Source organism: Carica papaya, chromosome 4 (genome assembly GCF_054855325.1).
Source record: "Carica papaya isolate Zhongbai chromosome 4, ASM5485532v1, whole genome shotgun sequence".
Lineage (NCBI taxonomy): Eukaryota > Viridiplantae > Streptophyta > Magnoliopsida > Brassicales > Caricaceae > Carica > Carica papaya.
In genome coordinates, this window is record NC_142312.1 from 999,410 (window position 1) to 1,018,797 (window position 19,388).

The 19,388-nt window shown below is 34.4% G+C and overlaps 3 protein-coding genes across 5 annotated transcripts; 2 read left to right on the plus strand and 1 right to left on the minus strand.

Annotated features, from left to right (window-relative positions):
• Window positions 1–89: 89 nt before the first annotated feature.
• On the plus strand, window positions 90–2,922 carry LOC110814378 (uncharacterized). Its single transcript, XM_022041814.2, has 4 exons — window positions 90–254; window positions 1,067–1,238; window positions 2,273–2,389; window positions 2,516–2,922. Exons 1-4 carry the CDS (start codon window positions 142–144, stop codon window positions 2,636–2,638), a joined length of 525 nt encoding a protein of 174 aa, XP_021897506.1. The 5' UTR covers window positions 90–141; the 3' UTR covers window positions 2,639–2,922.
• A 438-nt stretch (window positions 2,923–3,360) lies between these two features.
• LOC110814323 (basic helix loop helix (bHLH) DNA-binding superfamily protein) lies at window positions 3,361–8,510 on the minus strand. The gene is made up of 2 exons (XM_022041743.2): window positions 8,364–8,510; window positions 3,361–6,903 (listed from the first exon to the last, which is right to left on the minus strand). The coding sequence occupies exon 2, from the start codon at window positions 6,867–6,869 to the stop codon at window positions 3,540–3,542; it is 3,330 nt and encodes a 1,109-aa protein (XP_021897435.2). The 5' UTR covers window positions 6,870–6,903; window positions 8,364–8,510; the 3' UTR covers window positions 3,361–3,539.
• Window positions 8,511–15,149: 6,639 nt separating this feature from the next.
• Window positions 15,150–18,525, plus strand: LOC110814411 (uncharacterized). Of its 3 annotated transcripts, none has more exons than XM_022041876.2 (3): window positions 15,150–15,306; window positions 16,271–16,800; window positions 17,984–18,525. In XM_022041876.2, exons 2-3 carry the CDS (start codon window positions 16,344–16,346, stop codon window positions 18,031–18,033), a joined length of 507 nt encoding a protein of 168 aa, XP_021897568.1. In that variant the 5' UTR covers window positions 15,150–15,306; window positions 16,271–16,343; the 3' UTR covers window positions 18,034–18,525. The 3 variants fall into 3 exon arrangements, with proteins under 3 accessions (XP_021897568.1, XP_088073278.1, XP_088073277.1); XM_088217152.1 differs by having other exon boundaries at window positions 15,193–15,990; XM_088217151.1 differs by having other exon boundaries at window positions 15,194–16,800.
• Window positions 18,526–19,388: the final 863 nt, after the last annotated feature.

A 19,388-nucleotide genomic window follows, 5' to 3' on the forward strand; every position in this document is an offset into this window, starting at 1 on the left:
TTATCAGACATATTTCCGAAAATTAAATTAACAAATTTATTTTTACACCCTTTTTATTTTTAAAAATTAAACAAAAAAAAACCTACAAAAAAAGAAAGAAGTTCAGAAACCAACCAAGGCTATGCATTTGCAAGGAGAGAGATGGAAGACGACGAGAAGGTGAAAAACGAGGCTCTGCAAATCATAGGGCAATACCATAGCCTGCCTCGTTTGATCGTCTTCGATCTCGATTACACACTCTGGCCTTATTACTGGTATGATACCTTCTAGTTTCTTCACTCTGATTCTTCGTTCGAAACTCTGAAACTTCCCTTCGAAAGTAGATTAATGTCATTTTGGGATTTGAAGCGATATGAAATTCCTTGTTTTCACTTTGTGGATTCTGGAGATTATATTTGTAGCTTGTTGATTGGTAGTACACTTAATCAGGCTCCAGTTTGTATGCATTATGGATCTTGTTGTGATTATCAACTTGTTATCCATTTTTCTGACTGGTTAACGAGAATTCATTGGGATATAAAAGAAAATTTGGAATCTTAAATCCAGAATCACGACGATGAGGGGAAGAGAAAGTGATTTAGTTACTGGTCCAACAAGTTTTGAATTAAGCCTGAATTGGAATGAGTTGCAGGAAAGTACAAGTCTTTAAGAAAAGGAAAGTTTATTATTTCTTTTGGGTTTTTCAAAAAAACTTTAAAAGGAAAGTAAGATTTCTTATTCTATAAAAGACACTTTCTGGTAATGTAATTTCAATTTTCTGTTTTTCACAATGCTCATAAATTATTCGAGATTATTATTCTTTCAAGTCTTTAGAATTTTTGGGGCTTCAGCTATTTCAATTTATTGTCATATTCAACATAACACTATACAGGTACAGATTTGTAGTAATCTGCCATTTTAGTTTTCTGTACTTATTATTACTGAGAAGCTGGTTTTCATAAAGGATCAGTGAGAAAGCATATCTATCTGTAATCTGTCATTTACCTACTTGGTAATGGCTTCTTTGGAAATTCCTTTTGGCTATGACTGCGAAGGCATCTGATTATCTTTCCTGGTTCCTTGCCAGTGAGTGCTGCTTTGAGGATAGCACTCCGTATTTGTATCAACAAGCTAAAGGTATATTATATGCATTGAAGGAAAAGCAGATTGATGTAGCTATTGCTTCTCGATCACCAACACCTGAGATAGCAAGAACTTTTCTTGAAAATTTGGGAATTAAATCAATGTTTGTAGCTGAGGTGAGTCAATTAGGAATTGTTTTCTCTGCCTCTTCCTTTTCTACTTTTATTTATTTATTTATTGCCTCTACACTCTGGTGCATTCGAGCTTTCTCTCATTGCAATATCTCTGGTGTTCTCAGATAACAAAATATTAGATATAACAGAATGAGTGCACTAACATATGAGATGGCATTAAATTGTAAAAATCAAATTTTGGTGTCAGCCACACCTTTGCATAAGGATTATGCTCAAGGAGTATACCTTCTGCAGAGTATTTGCAACTGAAGGTGATAAGTATTTTTTCACTTAATTACATGTTTGGAACAAATAAAATTTTCTTTTGGATACCTCACATGGTTTTTGAAGATAGGGACCAGAGAAATGAAACCAACTTTTCTTTTAAAACTCATTTTCACCACCCAACCTGAGGTTAATGGCCGCAGTAGTGACTTGGTTGGATTAATGCCATGAAGACTTGTAGCCAGAAATTTGACTAGTCCCATGCACTATGATACTCCACACAGGAAAGTTTGTGGCAACTAAAGACAGTATCAACCTAGATCTTCCCTGTTTACACGTTAATAATATTGGTCAAGGCTTGTTGGTGGAAAACCTCAACGCACAATCCTTGGAAAATCTTTGTAGTTTGCCATAGTGCTCTTATGAATCCTAATTCATGAAACTTACATCATGCAGGATCTTGCTAGAATGAGATATGAGATTTACCCAGGCATTTTTGTTGAGCCTTCACAGAGTCGTCATCCTCATATTGTTTTCTGCTCTACTTAAATTTCCAAATCGAAATAGATTATTTTAGTTTTAGTTAACATTTATTTAAAATTTTATTTTTTCATGTTTCATGCTTAAACTAAATATTCTATAAAATTTCAACATAAACATAAAAGGTAAACATACCCTAAAAAACTTTCGAGGAGATTTGAGTTTCCTAATTATGTGAGGTTATTTTTTTTTCACAAAAGTATTACTTCAATTTTAGCTGAGTTGTTTCTTTTTCCCATTAGATTAACTAGTTTAACTATTGTCACATGCAGGAGATCTTTTCCAGCTGGACTCACAAGACTGAGCATTTCCAGAGGATTCACAGAAGAACCGGCATACCTTTTAATTCAATGCTCTTCTTTGATGACGAGGACAGGAATATTCAGGCGGTAAAGTTGCTTCACAATTCAACTCCATTTTCTAGTGATCTCATGCTCTGTGGAGCATAAAAAACGTTCAAGCTCCTGTACTAAAAAAGAATAATTCGTGTCTCGAACTGGATATGACGTTTGCAGGTATCAAAGATGGGAGTGACAAGCATATATGTCAGTAATGGGGTAAACCTTGGAGCTTTGAGGCAGGGATTGTTGGAATTTTCTCAGAAGTCCGAATCACCTCGTAGGGTCAAGAGGAACTAAGAGTTCTCCTTGATGACAAAACCATGGCGCAAACTGTTAGCATCAATCTGAGTGAGGAAACACAGAAATTGAGCTCTTGATTCCTAGAACTTATATGCACTAGATTAAGTGTCACTCAATTGTTTCATTTACTAATACAGTTGCACCTGATAACTTGGTCAATTGGTAATGACTCACAGGAGAAAATACTTCCTACTGTACCCGACAGACTTCTATCCAGATTTCCTCTATGGCACCAGAACTTCTGAATTAGCACTTTCTACATGAAACTTAATTTGTGTTGAGCCCTGCTTTGTGAAAAATCTTATTGTACCTCCAGGGTATCATGCTTCTATATTTTCGACATATTATAGTAATTTAGTAACTTTATGTAGTATGAGTAAAAAATGAGAGAATTATTCCGAGGGATGAAACATCTGAAACATCATGGTAGCACTCTAATTTTGCGACCTTGTATTACAATAACAAAAAAAAAGAGGATATGCAGAATGGTAATTAAAGCCTGATGCATTCTGCTGCAATTTGGTAAAAAAGCCATACTTTCTTCTGTCAAATTCAATAAATAAACCTTTCAAAGCTGTTTTTTTGTTAAATTAAACACAGATAATATCAAGATTAAAATTTTTCATTGAATCAAAACGTATAATTTGAAGCAAAGCAATTTCAATCTGCGAACTATAAATAGATCACACAATATAGAAATACAATGACCACAAAAAGCATAGGAGAGAAAAATCAATATGCATTTGTGGTAAATAATTGGCAGAAATAAGATATGTCTGTGGTCTTGTACACACAAGTCTGTCATTAGAAAAAGAGAAAAAGAGGGAAAAAAATCATGCTTCACATGGCATGAATTAATAACTCATACAAGTTGTATAACTGAATCTTCCAGTTGCAGCTAGTTGAGCTGCCTAAATGGCGATCTTCCCTCAAGAATGTCCTCCTCGATCTTTTTCGTTGTTTGCAGAGGATGAGTATTGATGTTCTCCTTCACCAACTCGAATAATTCACCATTGCTTTTGACAGCTTCACTGGGCCTGTGAAATGGCTGCACTATGCTTCCCAAGACTTCCATCAGTTGCATGTCTTCATTGGAGAACTTGCAGATTCTGTCACCCAAGCCTTCAATAAAGCACAACAGGTTTTCCCTTTCTGATGATAACTTGATGATGTCTTCGAGTAAGTTTCTTTTTTCACAATTGAGCTCATCAATTAAAGCATCTGAAGTCCTTACCTTGGCCTGCATTGGATCGGCCAATTTCTTCATTTCCAATTGTTTTATTTCCAGTTCAGCTTCAGTCTTTGATGATTGCTGTTTCAAATGAGACAAGGATTCCCCCTGCCTTTCCAGTTTCTGCTGTACGCTGTGAATGTCTTCCTCAAGCTCTAGAATCATCAACTTTTTCTCTTCAATTTCCAGCTGGGCAAAAATCTCAGCCCTAGCAATCTTCTCCCATGCTTGATAGACCATGTAGACCTCTGCCTCTTTCTCAGCAAGCTGCAAAGAAGAAGTCTTTAATGAGCTATCAAATTTTTCTTCTAGAGATTTCACAAGCAGCATGAGGTCATCTATTTTCTGGTCTTTCTGCTGTACAAGCTGAACTAGATTATCCTTTTCATGCTGAAATATTCTCTCTGCCCCAATATGTGCGAAAACAGCACCTTCTAGTTCTCTTCTCAGTGATTCTTGCTCCAGCCATCTGATCTCTTTCTGGAGATTTTCTAGGATCTGTTCCTTCTCTCTTGTGATTCTGAGAATGCTTTCTTTCTCTGACTTGAAGGATATTTCTCTCTCCATTCTTGCAGAACTTACAGCTTCTAGCTCTCTCGTTTCAAGCTCTTTCTCCAGTGACACAATCTGCTGCTGAAGACCTCCTATTCTATTATCTTTTTCTTCTAATGCGCTGAAAAGACCATACTTATCTTGCTTGATTGTTTCTGCAACCTCCACCTGCACAAGAAGGGAAGCTTCTAATTCTTTGCGCAATTCCTGATAGTCTTCAAGATCAGCTTTTAAGCGTTCAGCAATCGATTTCCACACCCATGATTCAAACTTGATTTGATGTGATTCAGATATTTGCTCAACCAGTTCATGATTTACTCTTTCTAAAGCCTCAGAAACTTCTAAAAGTCTCTTTTTTGAGTCACTTTCCACCTGCAAAAGCTGCTTTTCTAAGAGAAGTTGATGGGTGGTCGACTCCTCAAGCATTTCCTTATATTGTTGAAGTTCTTTCTGCATCAGGAGTAACTGCTCTTCTGTATGATTGAAGGACTCAACCTTCATCGCTAAGGATTCTGTCTTCTCACATTCCTCTCCCAACTTAGAATTTTCAATTTCTAATGCATCACAAACTTTATGTTTCTCTCTGGAGTCACTTTTCATCATAGAAATTTGCTCTTCTAAGTGAAGCTGACACCTAGATGATTCCTCCAGCCTTTCCTTGTATCTCTCTAGTTCTTTTTGTAAGAGGAGCTTTTGCTCTTCAACTAGATTGAAGGACTCAACCTTCATCGACAGTGATGCTACCTTGGCACGTTCTTCAGCCAACTTGGAGTTTGCCACATCTAGTACATCACAAACTTCTTGAAGTTTGTTTCTCGAGTCCCTTTCCAGCTGAAGAGCTTGCTCTTTCCATTTTACCTGACAACTGGATGATTCCTCAAGCATTTCCGTGTACCTGTCAATTTCTTTTTGCGTTTGGAGGTGCTGATCTTCAATAAGATTCAAGCATTCAACCCTCCTCAATAAGGCTGTGGTCTTTTCACGTTCTTCTTCAATATCTTTTTGTGCTTTAGCTAGAGCAGTATTCTTCATCTCCAGCTGCTTCGTCAATCCCATAAACTTCATTTCTTCATCCTTCTCATGGAAATGCCTTTCAGCCTCATCATTTGCAAGCTTTGATTGTGCGTCTGCTATTGCTGACTTCAACACCATTAAAATCATAGAAATCTCCTCATTCTGCAATTTCAATTGCATTGCCGAAGAGTGACAACCTTCTAATTCCATCTCAAGCCGTTTTAATGCTTTATCTTTGCCTTCCAACTGAGATCTATAGTTGTTTAAGTCCACATTCACCTTTTCCAGTTGAGAGCTCCATTCAGCTTCTTTGTTCCTAAGATTAGTGGAGCAATTTTTGTGCATCTGCTCCACACTTTTGAGCTTCTTTTGTAGTTTGGCCAGAGAAGGACTTCCTGCTTCTTGAATCCTAGCTTCCTGCAGTTCTCTGAGTGAGGTCAGCAACTCTTGATTTTCTTGCTCAAGTTTTCCTGCTTGGTACTTTATTTCTTTGTATAACGTATCTTTCGTGCTCAGGGAATGTCTCAAAGTTGCAATTTCCTTGTCTCTTTGGACAGTCAGGTCATCTAGTTGTGACTTGGTGTCCTGACACTCAGCAAAAACATCTTCATACCTTGTTTTGAACTCAGAAACTTGAACTTCCAGATACTTCCTTCGAGTTTCTTCATGGGCCAGTGCTTGGTTACACCTCTGTAACTGATTTTTAAGATCTTCTGAGATTCTAGTCTGTGAATCTAAGCTTGCCTGTAATGAAGAAATCTCATCAAGCAGGGTACATTTTTCCAATTCCCACTCCTTCTTGCTTGACCTGAACTGACCATGAAGATTTTCATGTGCTTCTTCTAGATGTTTGAATTGCTCTTTCTTCCATTTTAGCTGATCTTCAACCTTACTATTTTCTTCCTCTAATTTCAGCAACATATCATCTCTTTCTCTCAGTTCTTTGGGAGCCTTGGCTTTTCTCTCTGCTTCAATGCACTTATTCTGTGATGTTGACAGAAGTCCCTTGAGACCTTCAATCTCTGCCTTATATACATTAATTTGTTGCCCTTGATCTATGTTCTTCTCATTTGCTTCATCTAAAGCCAAAAACAATCTTCCATTTTCCTCTTTCAACATTTGGCACTTCTCTTCACAGTTAACCCTGAGCTTATCATTAATAGATTTCACACGCTTGAGGATGGACTCCTTTTCGTTCAAACTGCTTTTTAGATCTTCAAACATTTGCCTTAGTGAAGAGATTTCCTCCTCCTTTTCATTCAGCTCTTGGGCCTGCTTCTCAATTTTCAAATTTGCTTCTTGAATTTTGAGGAGCTGGTCACTGTGAACTCTTTTCAGGTTCTCAACCATGTCTTCTTTGCTTTTGCAGTCTGTCCTGAGCTTTTGATTCTCAGCTTTAACTTCATCAAGCTCTTCATATACCCCATTCATCTTCTCTCTTCACTGATAAGCCCCTGATAAGCAGCTGTCATAAGCGAGGGAAGAGTTAGATACAAGCTGGAAGTTTCTACGAGAACATAAAATAAGTCTTGTTCACTTAGAAAAAAAAAACGTCAAACTTCCCATAACGAAAAACTTCTCAATGTTCAAACACAGAGACACACACAATTCAAAGTCTAATCCTTTAGACTTTGTCCGACATGCACATGTAACCAAACAAACTGAACTGCAATTTAATAAGATTAACAGGACAAGAGAACCCCTGACTTGTGAATATTTAAAAGCTCAAACTACACAGATTAAAAATAAACTGTTCGGGAAATCTTCTATCCCTTTTCATTATTATCCTCTTGATTTGGTTGAAAAGCAAGAAAATTAAATTACATGATTGAAAAGAGCTGTTTTAATAATAGATGTAAACAACTAGTAAGATAGTGCGAAAAGTAAAGTGAATGAAATTTTGAAGTATCAGTTACTATAGATATTCCTTTCAAGACACCAGTAGGATTTGTAAAGTTCTGAGCTTACCAGGTGTGGTTTTCAGATGCCAGAAAATTTTTCATATCAGGAAATGAATGAAGAATATGATTTGGCAAAATGCTGTTTGTGCAAGTAACAACCAGAAGCAGAAATATTCTTATGGCAAACTGCATAATAAAATATGCCATTTCTTTAGGTTATATATAGAATGCATCAATCCAATTCCTCTTCAAATTTTTTTATAGTCATTTTCAGCATCTCCTCGTTATCCTAGCTATGGTAGGCATAAATTTTAAACACATTCCATTGATGAAAATCTTGATTGGTTCCAAACATTATCTTGGTTACATTGCAAGTGACAACCACGGATATTCACATAAATAAGCTTCTCTGTTTCTGGATATAACTACATTTCCAAATCATAGAAGGAACAAATGAAAAAGACTGAAAATATAAGAAAAGCTGAAGAACAAAAACCAATTAAAACTAAAATAGTAAATAACCTGATTCAAGTTGCAATTTCAAAAAAAAATTCAGCCGAGTCTTCATAACGAAGTTCTATAAGGATATTAAATCTTGCTTGGTTTCTGAGAAAATGTAAATCTCAGGAAAGAAAAAAAAAAACTAAAAGATTTCAATCAAGGAGATGAAATAACATGGAGGATGAGGCAAAGTCAGATTTTACAGCCGTATTTTCTTCCTTAATTTTCTAGGCTACGACTTAAAACTTAATAACTAACAAAAAAAAAGCCGGAAAATGCTCTAAAGGGAGGAAAGTTGTAGGTAAAAACAAAATCCTTGAAAAAGAAAAACTAGGCCAAGCAGATAACAAACTTTTGCTTCTACATTCTTAGGAAAAAAAAGGTTTCTTTCCCTCCCAATAACTAACATTTCCTGTTTGGTTGCCAAGAAAACGCAGGAAAATGAAAGGTGCGACCTTCCCCTTCCCATTTTTCAGAGACTGCGCGTGTAAAACGAAGAAAGAAGAGAAATCCAGTAACGCACCTGATAATAAAATTACTGATTTTCCATGCAAGATGATCTCGTGCGAGTATCTTCTGATCTCTGATTCTCTGCGAGAGAGGGAAAAAAAAAAAAAGGAACACCAACGAGCACAATGGGCGATTTCTTTTGAAAGAAAAAACGAGCCGTTAAGAGAGACGGACATTTGGGTTTTAAAATTTTCTGTGACGGAGATCAACAGCCAATTGCAAAAAAGACTAACGGCGTTAAGCTTGGATGTGGAAATTATTTCGTTTTGAAAGGGAATACTAGCCGTTAGATTCGGGTCGGTTTGAAGGGTTTCGTTGGGCTCTTAAGGCCCACATTTAGCCGTTTGTTTGGGCCTTTGAGTTTTCTCTTCGGTTATTTCCATAATTTTGTATTTTTAGATAATTAATATTTTTACATAAAATATAAAAAAAAATCAAATAATTATTAAATTTTCATATAATTACGTGTATCATTAAATTAAATCTATTTTTGAAAAAAAATTAATAATTTTTTCTATAATTTTTAAATAAAATATTTTCAAAGTGAGGGCCTAAATATTTCAAAGTCGTCTTTAAATGGCCCATATGCAGTGAAGGACCACAACAGAGAGTATGGTCGAGCACGTACGTTAGCCCACCTGACAGATTTTGTCATTCGTATTAATTAATTATAATTCACGAATTACACGTGGACCTGTCTATAATTAAATTAAATTAACATTTTTTAAAATATAATTAAATAAATAAATTAGTGTAGTTAATTAATTCAGCCAATTTGTAAATTTTCATTCAGTTTAATTAAATCTTATATTTGTAAATAAACATTATCTAAAGTGAGATGTTGTATAGTAAAACCCAGGATTAATCAATAAAATATTAAATTAAGAGTTTGATTAGTGCATACAAATTAATTAGTGATCGTTGATTAAATTCGATTAATAGTTAATTAAATATTAAACCACCTGCCCCGAAGATATCGAGATCGTGTCACAGTCATCATAGCTTACCGGCTTGGCATAGAATATTTAGATTATAATTACATTATTAATATTATAACCTATAGTCAATATCTTATAAAAACAAACTTTTATTATTTTTATAATTTACAACTTTTAGTTAATTGAATTATACGTCAATGCATAAAGGGATCCCATTATATTTATTTTTAAATATAGTTTTTAATAAAATGAATATTTATTTGAATTGAAATAAATAAATAATTTATAAAGAAAATTTATGTAAATTATGAATTTATTTAAAAAAATACTAAATTAAAAATATAATTTGATTGCTAGAGGGCTGCTTAAAATATCATTCACGGCTTTATTATAAAATTATGATTAATTTTAATATATAAACAATATGATAAAATATTTATTTTTTTTATACGATATTTAATTATTAATACATTTTATGATAAAATATGATAATATATATTTTTTATATATTTACGAAGAGTCGTATTTTTTATAAATAATGTTGTGGGCGTTTTTAATTTTATGCAACAGGCTTAAAAAAAAAAAAAAAAACCTTAGTAATTGACACTTGCATTTTTTATCAAATTTCATAAAACAAGTGCAATAAATAAACAATAATTGGTGGGCTTAAATTAAGCTTAATTATTAAGTCCAAAAAGCTTAACTAATTGACTAAGCATTCATTAAAGCAATCACATTCACACTTACTATTTAATTTAATAATTAATACATTTTTTATTTACAAAAAAAAAAAAAAAACTGTGGTTTAATTATGTAATCCCCACTTTAAAACAAAGCATAATTAATTAAACAAAATCTAATTTAATTAATGAACTCTTAATCTTAATTAATTAGTTTTGACACGTAAACCCATTGGGTCAAGTCAAGTTAATACCAAAGTTGTAGATTCAACAAAAATTAGACGGCATTTTTTTCTGCCCTTTTAACTAAAAGACTATGACATAATAACGTGGACATATATATATATATACATATATACATATTGCTTAAATTAAATATATATGGTGTGCGTGTGTGTATATATATATATATATATGTATGTATGTATGTATGTAATGCTTTGGATGGTGGTGGCTTGAGTGAGGAGGAAGAGAAGTTGAGGAAAGCAACTTCAATACATCATGATCAGCCGTCAGTGTGGAGGTACAGGCAGCAAGTGGGGGGGGGGGGGGGGTTTGGCTTATAAAATTTTAGACGCCACTTTTCTTGTCTATCTCGCTTGAATGATTCTCAACCCTTTCTCACAAGTGGCCATATATATATATACATACACACACTTATATATATATATATGTGCATACATATACATATACATATACTTGTATGTATACTTATTATTATTCTTTTATACCCTTTGTGTTAATTATGTGGGTTTGATACGTATTGTCCGATTTTGTTAAACCTACTTTAAACTTGCTTATATGTAAGTAATCATTAATTATTAAAGATAATTAGGACTCATAAGCATAGGATACTTTGGTTTGATTATTGTTATTATAACAAAGGGAAAAAAAGGCAATCATGCCGTGATCAAATAATGAATATGATATTTTTCCCTAAAGTGAAAAAGCATATTAATTCAACTTTAGAAAATTTAGAAAAATAATCACACACACATATACATATATATATGTGCAATAGAAGTTATATTTTTATTAAATTTAATATATATATTTTTTTTAAAAAAAACAAAAAATTAAAACTACATACTGTTATGAAATGATGTAACTATAACATGATTGAGAGATACATTAGAAAAATTTTCAATTATCTGACTTGTTTCTTATCTTTATTTAATTATTATGTATAAAATTTTATAATTTTAGTTGATGGAAAATATTTTGAAATAAAAATTTATGTTCTTTTTTATATATGAGATGAAATGTCAAAACACGTTTAAAGTAATTGAATGTGTTGATAGCTATTTATATTATTATAATTTGATACTCTTAAAATATAATATTTTTATAATTTATTTTAAAATTATCCATTTCATCAAAATATCTTTTTTTTTACAATAATTATCTATCATTTTAAATATTTTTTAAATTAATTTCAACTAAATAAAAAAAATAAAATATTAAATTAATGAGTTATTCACTTTTCAAATTAATAATATATTTAATTTACTAACAATATAAAAATATATTTATAATATTTTAATATTAAAAAACATATATAACATATAATATGATTAGAATTTATATTTTTATAAAATATGATAAAAATATCAAGCATTTAATGAATTAATAATTAAGAATGATTGATGTCCACATACATGAATATCAATGTGGTGGGTCCTTTTTTTTAAGAAAAATAAAAAATAAAAAACAAGTAATTTCGTTGTTTTCTTCTCAAATAATATAATTTATTTTTCTCTTTAATGGGACATCATGCCCCACTTCAACATATATATATATATATGTGTGTACTTATTTATTTTAAATTACGTTTTGAACAATTTAAAAATATTATAATTTTTTTTTATAAATATATACTTAATTCAATTAGAATGACAAATAAAAATCGATACATTATAAAACTTTACATAATTAGAAACATATAATTTAATGAAGTAACACGCCAATTTTATTACTACATTTTGAGTGTAAAATTAAATATTAAATTATACATTAAATTTTATTTAAATAATTTAATGTTAATTTTTTTTAAAAAAAAATCAAAATAGGTTTAATAATCCGAATAAATAAAAAAGTGTAGCGCCCGGTAAATTGAAGAAGAAAAAAAAAAAAAAGGGGCCACGTCAGCAGACTCAGTCAGTAGTTCCGGCCAACCGGGACCTGCTACGTGGCAAGACCACGTCGATCCGGGACGGGCCACGTTGGCGATCCGCGTATGCACGATCGGACGGCCCAGATGCAATCGCATGGACGGCCCAGATTAAATCAAAATAGACGGCTGAGATCAAAAGGCAAAAGGGTATAAATAAGACCCCCACACCAGACCACAAAACCCTAGCCGCCTGCCCTCGCCGGAGAAGATGAACCAGAAGCCGACCGCCGCCACCCGCCGCCGCACCGGAGGGATTTCCGACCGCCGATGGAGGTAAATTTCATACCTCCGACTCGTTTTTCCACGCTGATTTCCCCTATGGTCAAATCGGAGCCAAAATCCCGGCCAAACGGCCAGAAAACACGGCCGAAACCCAGCGGCGGCGCCGCGCCCCTCCTCGGTTTTTTTGCCTCCGATGAGGCCCTTCCCGGCCTCCGTTTAATGCAATTTTTATATCACCGTGATCACCATTCTTTTCTCTACAGGTTGATCGGAGCCGCCGCACCCGAGAGCACCGCCGCCGGTAAGCTTCGGTTTTCCGTAATTTTTTGGCCCCCCAAGGGCCCTAGAGTTGTTTAATCGCAAGGATCGATACAAGTGTGGCCGAAAACGGCCAAACCGAGGCGAATCGCCGCCGCGGAGCCGCCGTGCCGGAATTGCGATATTGGCCAAAAAAGGGCCATGGGCCTAATTTGGGATTTTTTGGAACACGTGCAGGTACCAGTAGTGCGTTTCAGTTCCCTGGGAAAAATTCAGGGAAAATTAGGGACAGCCTGTAGGCGCACTGTGAAGCCGTGTTCGGACCCCGAAACGAGTAAGGACCCCTCACCCTATTTTCTATCACGGTATTAAGGTTCAATAAATGATAAAACGGTATTTCATGAATCAACGAATGTGTGAAGTTGCTTAAGGTCGCTAATGAAGCCCGAGTCTAGTGTGTTTGTCGGTTAACTGTTATTTGACATGTTTTACAGTTTTAAATGCAGTATGAGGTTTGATGTTTTCATTTTATAGTTTCGTGTGCATATTTTACTGTTTTACTGATTATGGATTGAATGACTGGGATATTTATGTTGTATGTTGTCTGTTTGGCATAAATTACCGTTTTGCTTGTTTGTATGGGGATTGATAATGCTGACTGAGGGAAAAGAGAATGATAGATCATGTAAATGGGTAATTGTATAATGTGGTCAGCCTGACTAGATATTCTGGGAGATGGTGGACGGACCGGGTCCGTAGGGAACCCTACCGGGTTTGTGGTCTCCCATACCGGACGGGGTATGGAGATCTTATGTGTTTTGGCGCCCATACCGGACGGGGTATGGGGACGGCCCGTTTCACCCTCATACCGGACGGGGTAATGAGGTTTATTGTTTTGGTGCCCATACCGGACGGGGTATGGGGACGGCCCTGGAATATGATTTCAAGTGTTAAGGGTTAACGGGTAGCGGGATCCCTATGGATCCCCATGGATACTAGTGGGCTGGTAAAATAGGAAAAATATGTTGTGTAACGATTGAATTACAAAAGGCTTGATAAATATTATGTTATACAGTTCATATATGATTTCATGATGATGATAATGTTATTGCTTTCGTATACTGTTTTATGGATTTCACCGAAGTAAGTGGATGGTGAAGGATTTATTATTGATAAAAGAATTTGTTGTAAATTATGCTCCATTGGTCTTTTTGTGTTTTCTACCCACATTTACCTCCGTGACGGTGAGATATCGTGATGTCTTTACTGGGCTAGTGTAGCTCATCCCTTATTTAATCATTTCAGATCAGAAAGACATCGTTCCCGAGCCGGTTCCGCAGGAGGACGACGAAGGGGACGCCTAAAGACTCCATAGTCATATTCGTAGCTTTTACTTTCAAGTTTCTCCTTTAGTTAATTTGATCTTTTATATTTTGTGAGCACATTTTTAGTTTTAGTGTAAGGAATGTTAATCGAATTTTTGATTTCACTTCCACATTTGATATTTTTAATATACATTTCATTTTAAATTTCCGAGGCTGCTACAAAAAGTATAAACGAAAACATATATTTATTGCAAAAAATTTAATTTAGTATTACAATAAATACTTTCGAATCAATACACAATTTAAAAAATATATATATTAATAACAATATATATTTATATATAAAAATTTAAAAATAAGAATTAATAAATAAATAAACAGTTAACTTTTAAACATATATTGCGTTGTTGAATGTAATGCATAATTTAATTAGTTAATTAAGTAAATTACATTTGCTAACCCTTTTCCTAATCTCCATTATATATATATATATATATATTATATAATGATGTGGAAGCTTTCGTCATTTTCTTCTTTTTATTTTCCAATTTGATTAATTTAATGACACTTAATTTCATTTCGTGTAAATCGAGGAAATAAGAGGATAATTAGTGTCTTTCTTCTTAATTTAACCACTAATTTTGAATAATTAAATTAAATTAAATTAATTAAAACAATTACATTTGTTAAGAGTAGCAACAAAATGACGTCAAAATAAAAAAATAAAATAAAATATTTATTACTAAAGAGTGAAAATAATTTTCACAAAATGATTTTTTTTTTATTTAAAATTTAAAAACGCATATCGGAAGGTTTATGTTGATTTTTGTGGGGCCAAAAATCAGGATCCAATTTTTATCCATAAATTATTAATTTTTATATTTTTTTTAACGAGGGAATTTGAAAGTACCAGAAGGCTGACCGGAGTTACACGTGTCAATAATTTGAGCCGCACGCACGCAATTGTGGCGACGACGTAAGCAAACGTGGACGGTTGTGATCTCAACCCGCCACTAGATCAACGGTGGCCCAACAATCGTATTTTAATAAACCCACTAATCATTAAATTCGCCGTTAAGTGATTAGACGACAACCGTCCGATCACATTCCCGTTTACCATCAGCCAGCTTGTTTAATCCTGACCGTTAGATGTGCTCCGCTCCTATTTTTTATTAGAAAGCTCCCCCCTTTTTTCCAGATTAAAAAAAATCCTAAATTTTTCATTTGTAACAAACAAACAAAACATTATAAATCCTGAAGAAGACGAGCTGAGCATTCAGTATTCTTCATTGCTTCGCAGAGAGAGAAAGCAGAGAGCGAGAGAGAGAGAGAGAGAGAGAGAGAGAGAGAGACGATGGAGGTGAGTGAAAAGTCAGTTGCTTGGACTCCATTTTTGTGGGGGAGGGGGTTAATTTGATGGATCATTTTCCCATTCCGGCGTAGGATTTCGGGTTTTCTCTGTAAATTTTGTCACTAAACTTCCCTGGAAAGTTTGGGGGTGGGCTTTTGTTTTTTTTACTGATTAATGATTTTTCTGTGAAATTTCGAGTTTCGCCGGCGATATGGGGAGCAATAGGAGTTTTGATCCTCTGTTATCGGCGATAATCTCGCTTTTCCCGTCAACATCGTTGTGACTTGTGAATCCTTTTTTCCCCCTTTTTTTGAAAAAAAAAAAAATCGTTTTTGAAAGTCGTCTTTGGAAATCGGAGTCTCACTTTTTTCGTGTGGAAGACGAAGTAAAATTCGGTCTTTAATCCTCGCCGTCTCGAACGGAGCGATTTTTTAGGTGAGGATAAAACAGTTTTGAGCTTTTAGCGGATGCATACGCTTTTTTAAAAAAAGAATGAGAGTGAAGTTTTGGCTAAATTCTTATCGATTTCAACTTTCCAATGAGATTTCTGATTGCTGTTGAGGAATTTGAAAGTGTTGGGTTCCGTTATTCTAGTTTCCCAACTCTAGTTTGGTCAGAAGAAAACTCATGTGGGGTGACTTTGGTTGGAAAATTCTGATAGGGTTGGTCACGAACAGTGGACCGAGTAGAGTCGTGAGTTGATTTTTTCTGTGTACTTCGATTGGATAATGACCCATTAGTTGATTTATAGAAAAGAGATTAGTTTGATTTTTGAGAAAAAAAAAAAAAAACTGAGCAGATTTCTCCCCATCTTCTTCAGTTATTATTTATCTCTCCTTCCAAGCTTTTGGTTTGTCTTACAAACCGAGATTATTAATGGGTTTTGTTGGATTCAATTAATTTCTTTCTAAATTTATCTCATTTTTGTATCGATTAATTTGATCGTTTCCTGATATAGTGGTTACTGCAACAGGCAGCAACCACTTGATCAAAGCGTCATTTCTTTTCTAAGCCCGTTTCCAATAACTCCGGGGGGGGATCAAAAGATGGCAGTCTCTTTCACTCGTTTCACCTGGCTGAACTTATGGGGTGGTAGAAAAGGGAAAGACCCGGTCTCAAATGGGTCTTCTTCTCTAAATTCATCCTCCGACCTGGGTTTGGACTTCAGGGAACCTGAAACTGTTAAGTTCCAGAGAAAGTTATCTCCATCAAAGAAGGTCAAGAGAAAGTTGCAGAGGGAGGAGGAGAAGAGAAATGATGGTGAATTTGATGTGGTAGTGCCTTCTGATGGTGTTTGCTTATCTGGCTCCGAATCTGATGGCCCTGAATGGTCCATTGGATGGGTGGAGCCCCATGGTCCGGGTTTCCAAAGCAAGGATGAAGTTGATGGTGGTTTTGCAGTACTGGTTCCTTGCTACAGGACAGGTTGCAAAGGAGTGGCGGAAGGTTCAAGTAACCAGCTCCTGAGTGCGATCGAGAACCTCCCTAATGGATTCTCCTCTGGTATGATCTATTTACAGCTTAGTTCTATTCTGCATTTTATGCTCAGTCCTATAGTTGGTTCTTCCCTGGCTTGTGGCTTGATGATATGAAGTCCTAGAATCAGCTAATGTGTTTATGCATTTTGGAAGAACCAAAATTTCTGTTTCGATTGTTGATCTGGGTAATTTTAGAAATCTGATCTCCTTGTCATTTTGGGATTCCCATATGCAGTTAAACTTACTGTGGAAGAGATATGTCTGTAATGTCATAATGTTTATTTTTGTTGTCTGTAGTCACAATAAATATTTTTTTTTTCTGGTCAGAATCTTTATTAGTACTTGTTCATCTTGTTTTGTGCAATTGTATTTCCATTGTTCACTAACCCCATAAAAGATCAGTTTGTATTTGGATTTTAGAAACTGCTGTCAAAGTTTAGAACTTGGGAATAACACAGTAGCACAAACCCGCTTGACAGAATAAATTTCTCAATAACCACAGTAAGGTTCCACAGCACTAGGCAGCATTATTAAATTGAAAAGCATGTCTGAGAAATTTGTTAGTATGCGTTGCTGTGAATGATCAGTGGCCATCAACATTTAATGAAGTTGAAATGAGCCTGTGGCCCTGGGAAGTGTACGGAACGTGAAGAACAGAGGTTTAAAGACCTGTAACATTGTCATTATAAGAGGAAAAGCCATTGTTAGGCCAAAAAGCCTAAGAACTGAAGTGCAGGATTTCTAGAACTTCAAGTAATTTTCTTTTTATTTTAATGAATTGTAAGCTGACAAGCTGAACTGATTGAAAGTTTCTGGATTAGTGATTGCAAGCTTTTTGAAAACAGATGAGAATTTATCCAAAGTATTGATGAGGAATGTCCATGTAAAGTCGATTTGGCTTCTGCTGGGTATAGATCTATTCACAGATTAACCCTGTGAGAGTCTCATGGTTTTTCTTCTTTTATCTATGAACTTGAGTGTGCATGTTGTTTTCCTTGGACAGACATCACTTTAGCATAGTGATGTCTAGGGCTTTCTACTCTTCCTGTTTTGCTTGGCTACTGGCTTTTGTCGTCAAAGCTTGTTCCTTTACATGCCTGAACTACTCTATTAAGTTACTTTTGCCTTGAGTATGAACTTTAGTTGCTGCTTCTGTAAGTTTTTTGCAAGCAACCTGATCTGTCTTTGTTCCAACATTTTTAAATCAGATGGAAAGAACTATATAGAAAAGTGGCTTTCTTCTCTTCCAAACTTTTGAAGCCCAGAAGTTGCTCTCTCTTGTTTAAACTACCTTCATCGAACCGGCTCTTAATCCTGTGATTAGTTTCAAAGAACCAAATCTATAACATATCAAATAAGGAGGGGGGAAAAGATGGTGTTTTGTGATCTGCAGCAGCTTCACCAAAGCGCAGAGAGCGAACTTGCATTTAACGAGATCGAAGACAAGGTCATTGTCGTCTAAGAAAGTGACCAAGTATGGTTCCGACAAGACCTAGAAGATGGGAAGTTCTTTTCCAGTTCATGTCATTTTTCATTGTTGATTGCAGATGAATTGATCCTAGAAGAGATAGACTAAACAATGGTGGAAATTCTTTTTTGTTCTTTTTCTCCTCTCTAAATACTAATATTTGAATATATGGAAATGTCTTAGCTCACTACTACTGTAAATAATTTTCATCTTTCCCCCTACTAATGAAGAACAAAGTGCTATATATATACTTCATACAGTACAATGTTTTCTTGTGTTAAACTTGTCATCTCCCTTGTAATTAAAACATTCATAAATCAATATCTATTTATCAACAAATTGATCGATGATTTGCCATTTTTCTTGGAAATTTAGTTTAGAAATAGGGAATCATCAAGATAAAAACTAGCAGTCGGGTCGGGTCGGGTCGGGTCTGGAAAATGGGTGTGTTGTAGTTGGGTTTTGTTACAATGAACTGGAGAACACAAACACTTTCAATTAGAAACCTGAAAAAGTGAGAAAAAGAAAAGGCAGTTGACATTTGATTGTGATTTCTGCTCTGTTGGTGAAATGGCTTTTCTGCAGTGGGTCTGCAAAATGGACCACAAGAAACCCTAGATTGGATAAAATTTGTAGAAATTATTAACTTTTTTCACCCAAATTTTATGTTACTATTTGATCTTTAATTCTTTTTTTTTTTCTAAGTGGGTCTGTTTCTCATTTTTGGGAGAAAATGTTTTTAATTATTCAAGGTTTGTTCACAGCACTACTCATATGCTTCAGGTAGTATTCGAGCTTCTGAAAAATAAAATAATAAATTCTTCCGATCCAAACAATACAGTGATTTATGAAGTTCAATTATTTGTTGCTTGTAGTTTCATAATCTTTTCTCGTTTATAATTTATATATAATCTGTAATTTCTATGCCCTTTATGTTTTCTCTGTAATTTTTATGTCCTTTATGTTTTTTTAAGAATTTATTTGAATAAATTTCAGTAATGATTAAATAATATAAAATTATAATGACAAAATTTTTGTACGTTTGAATGATAGTATATTAATATATGTTAATGATATATTTTAATTTAAATGATAGTACTGTATGATTGTATTTTTTTAACTAAATTACTAATTTATCCCTACAT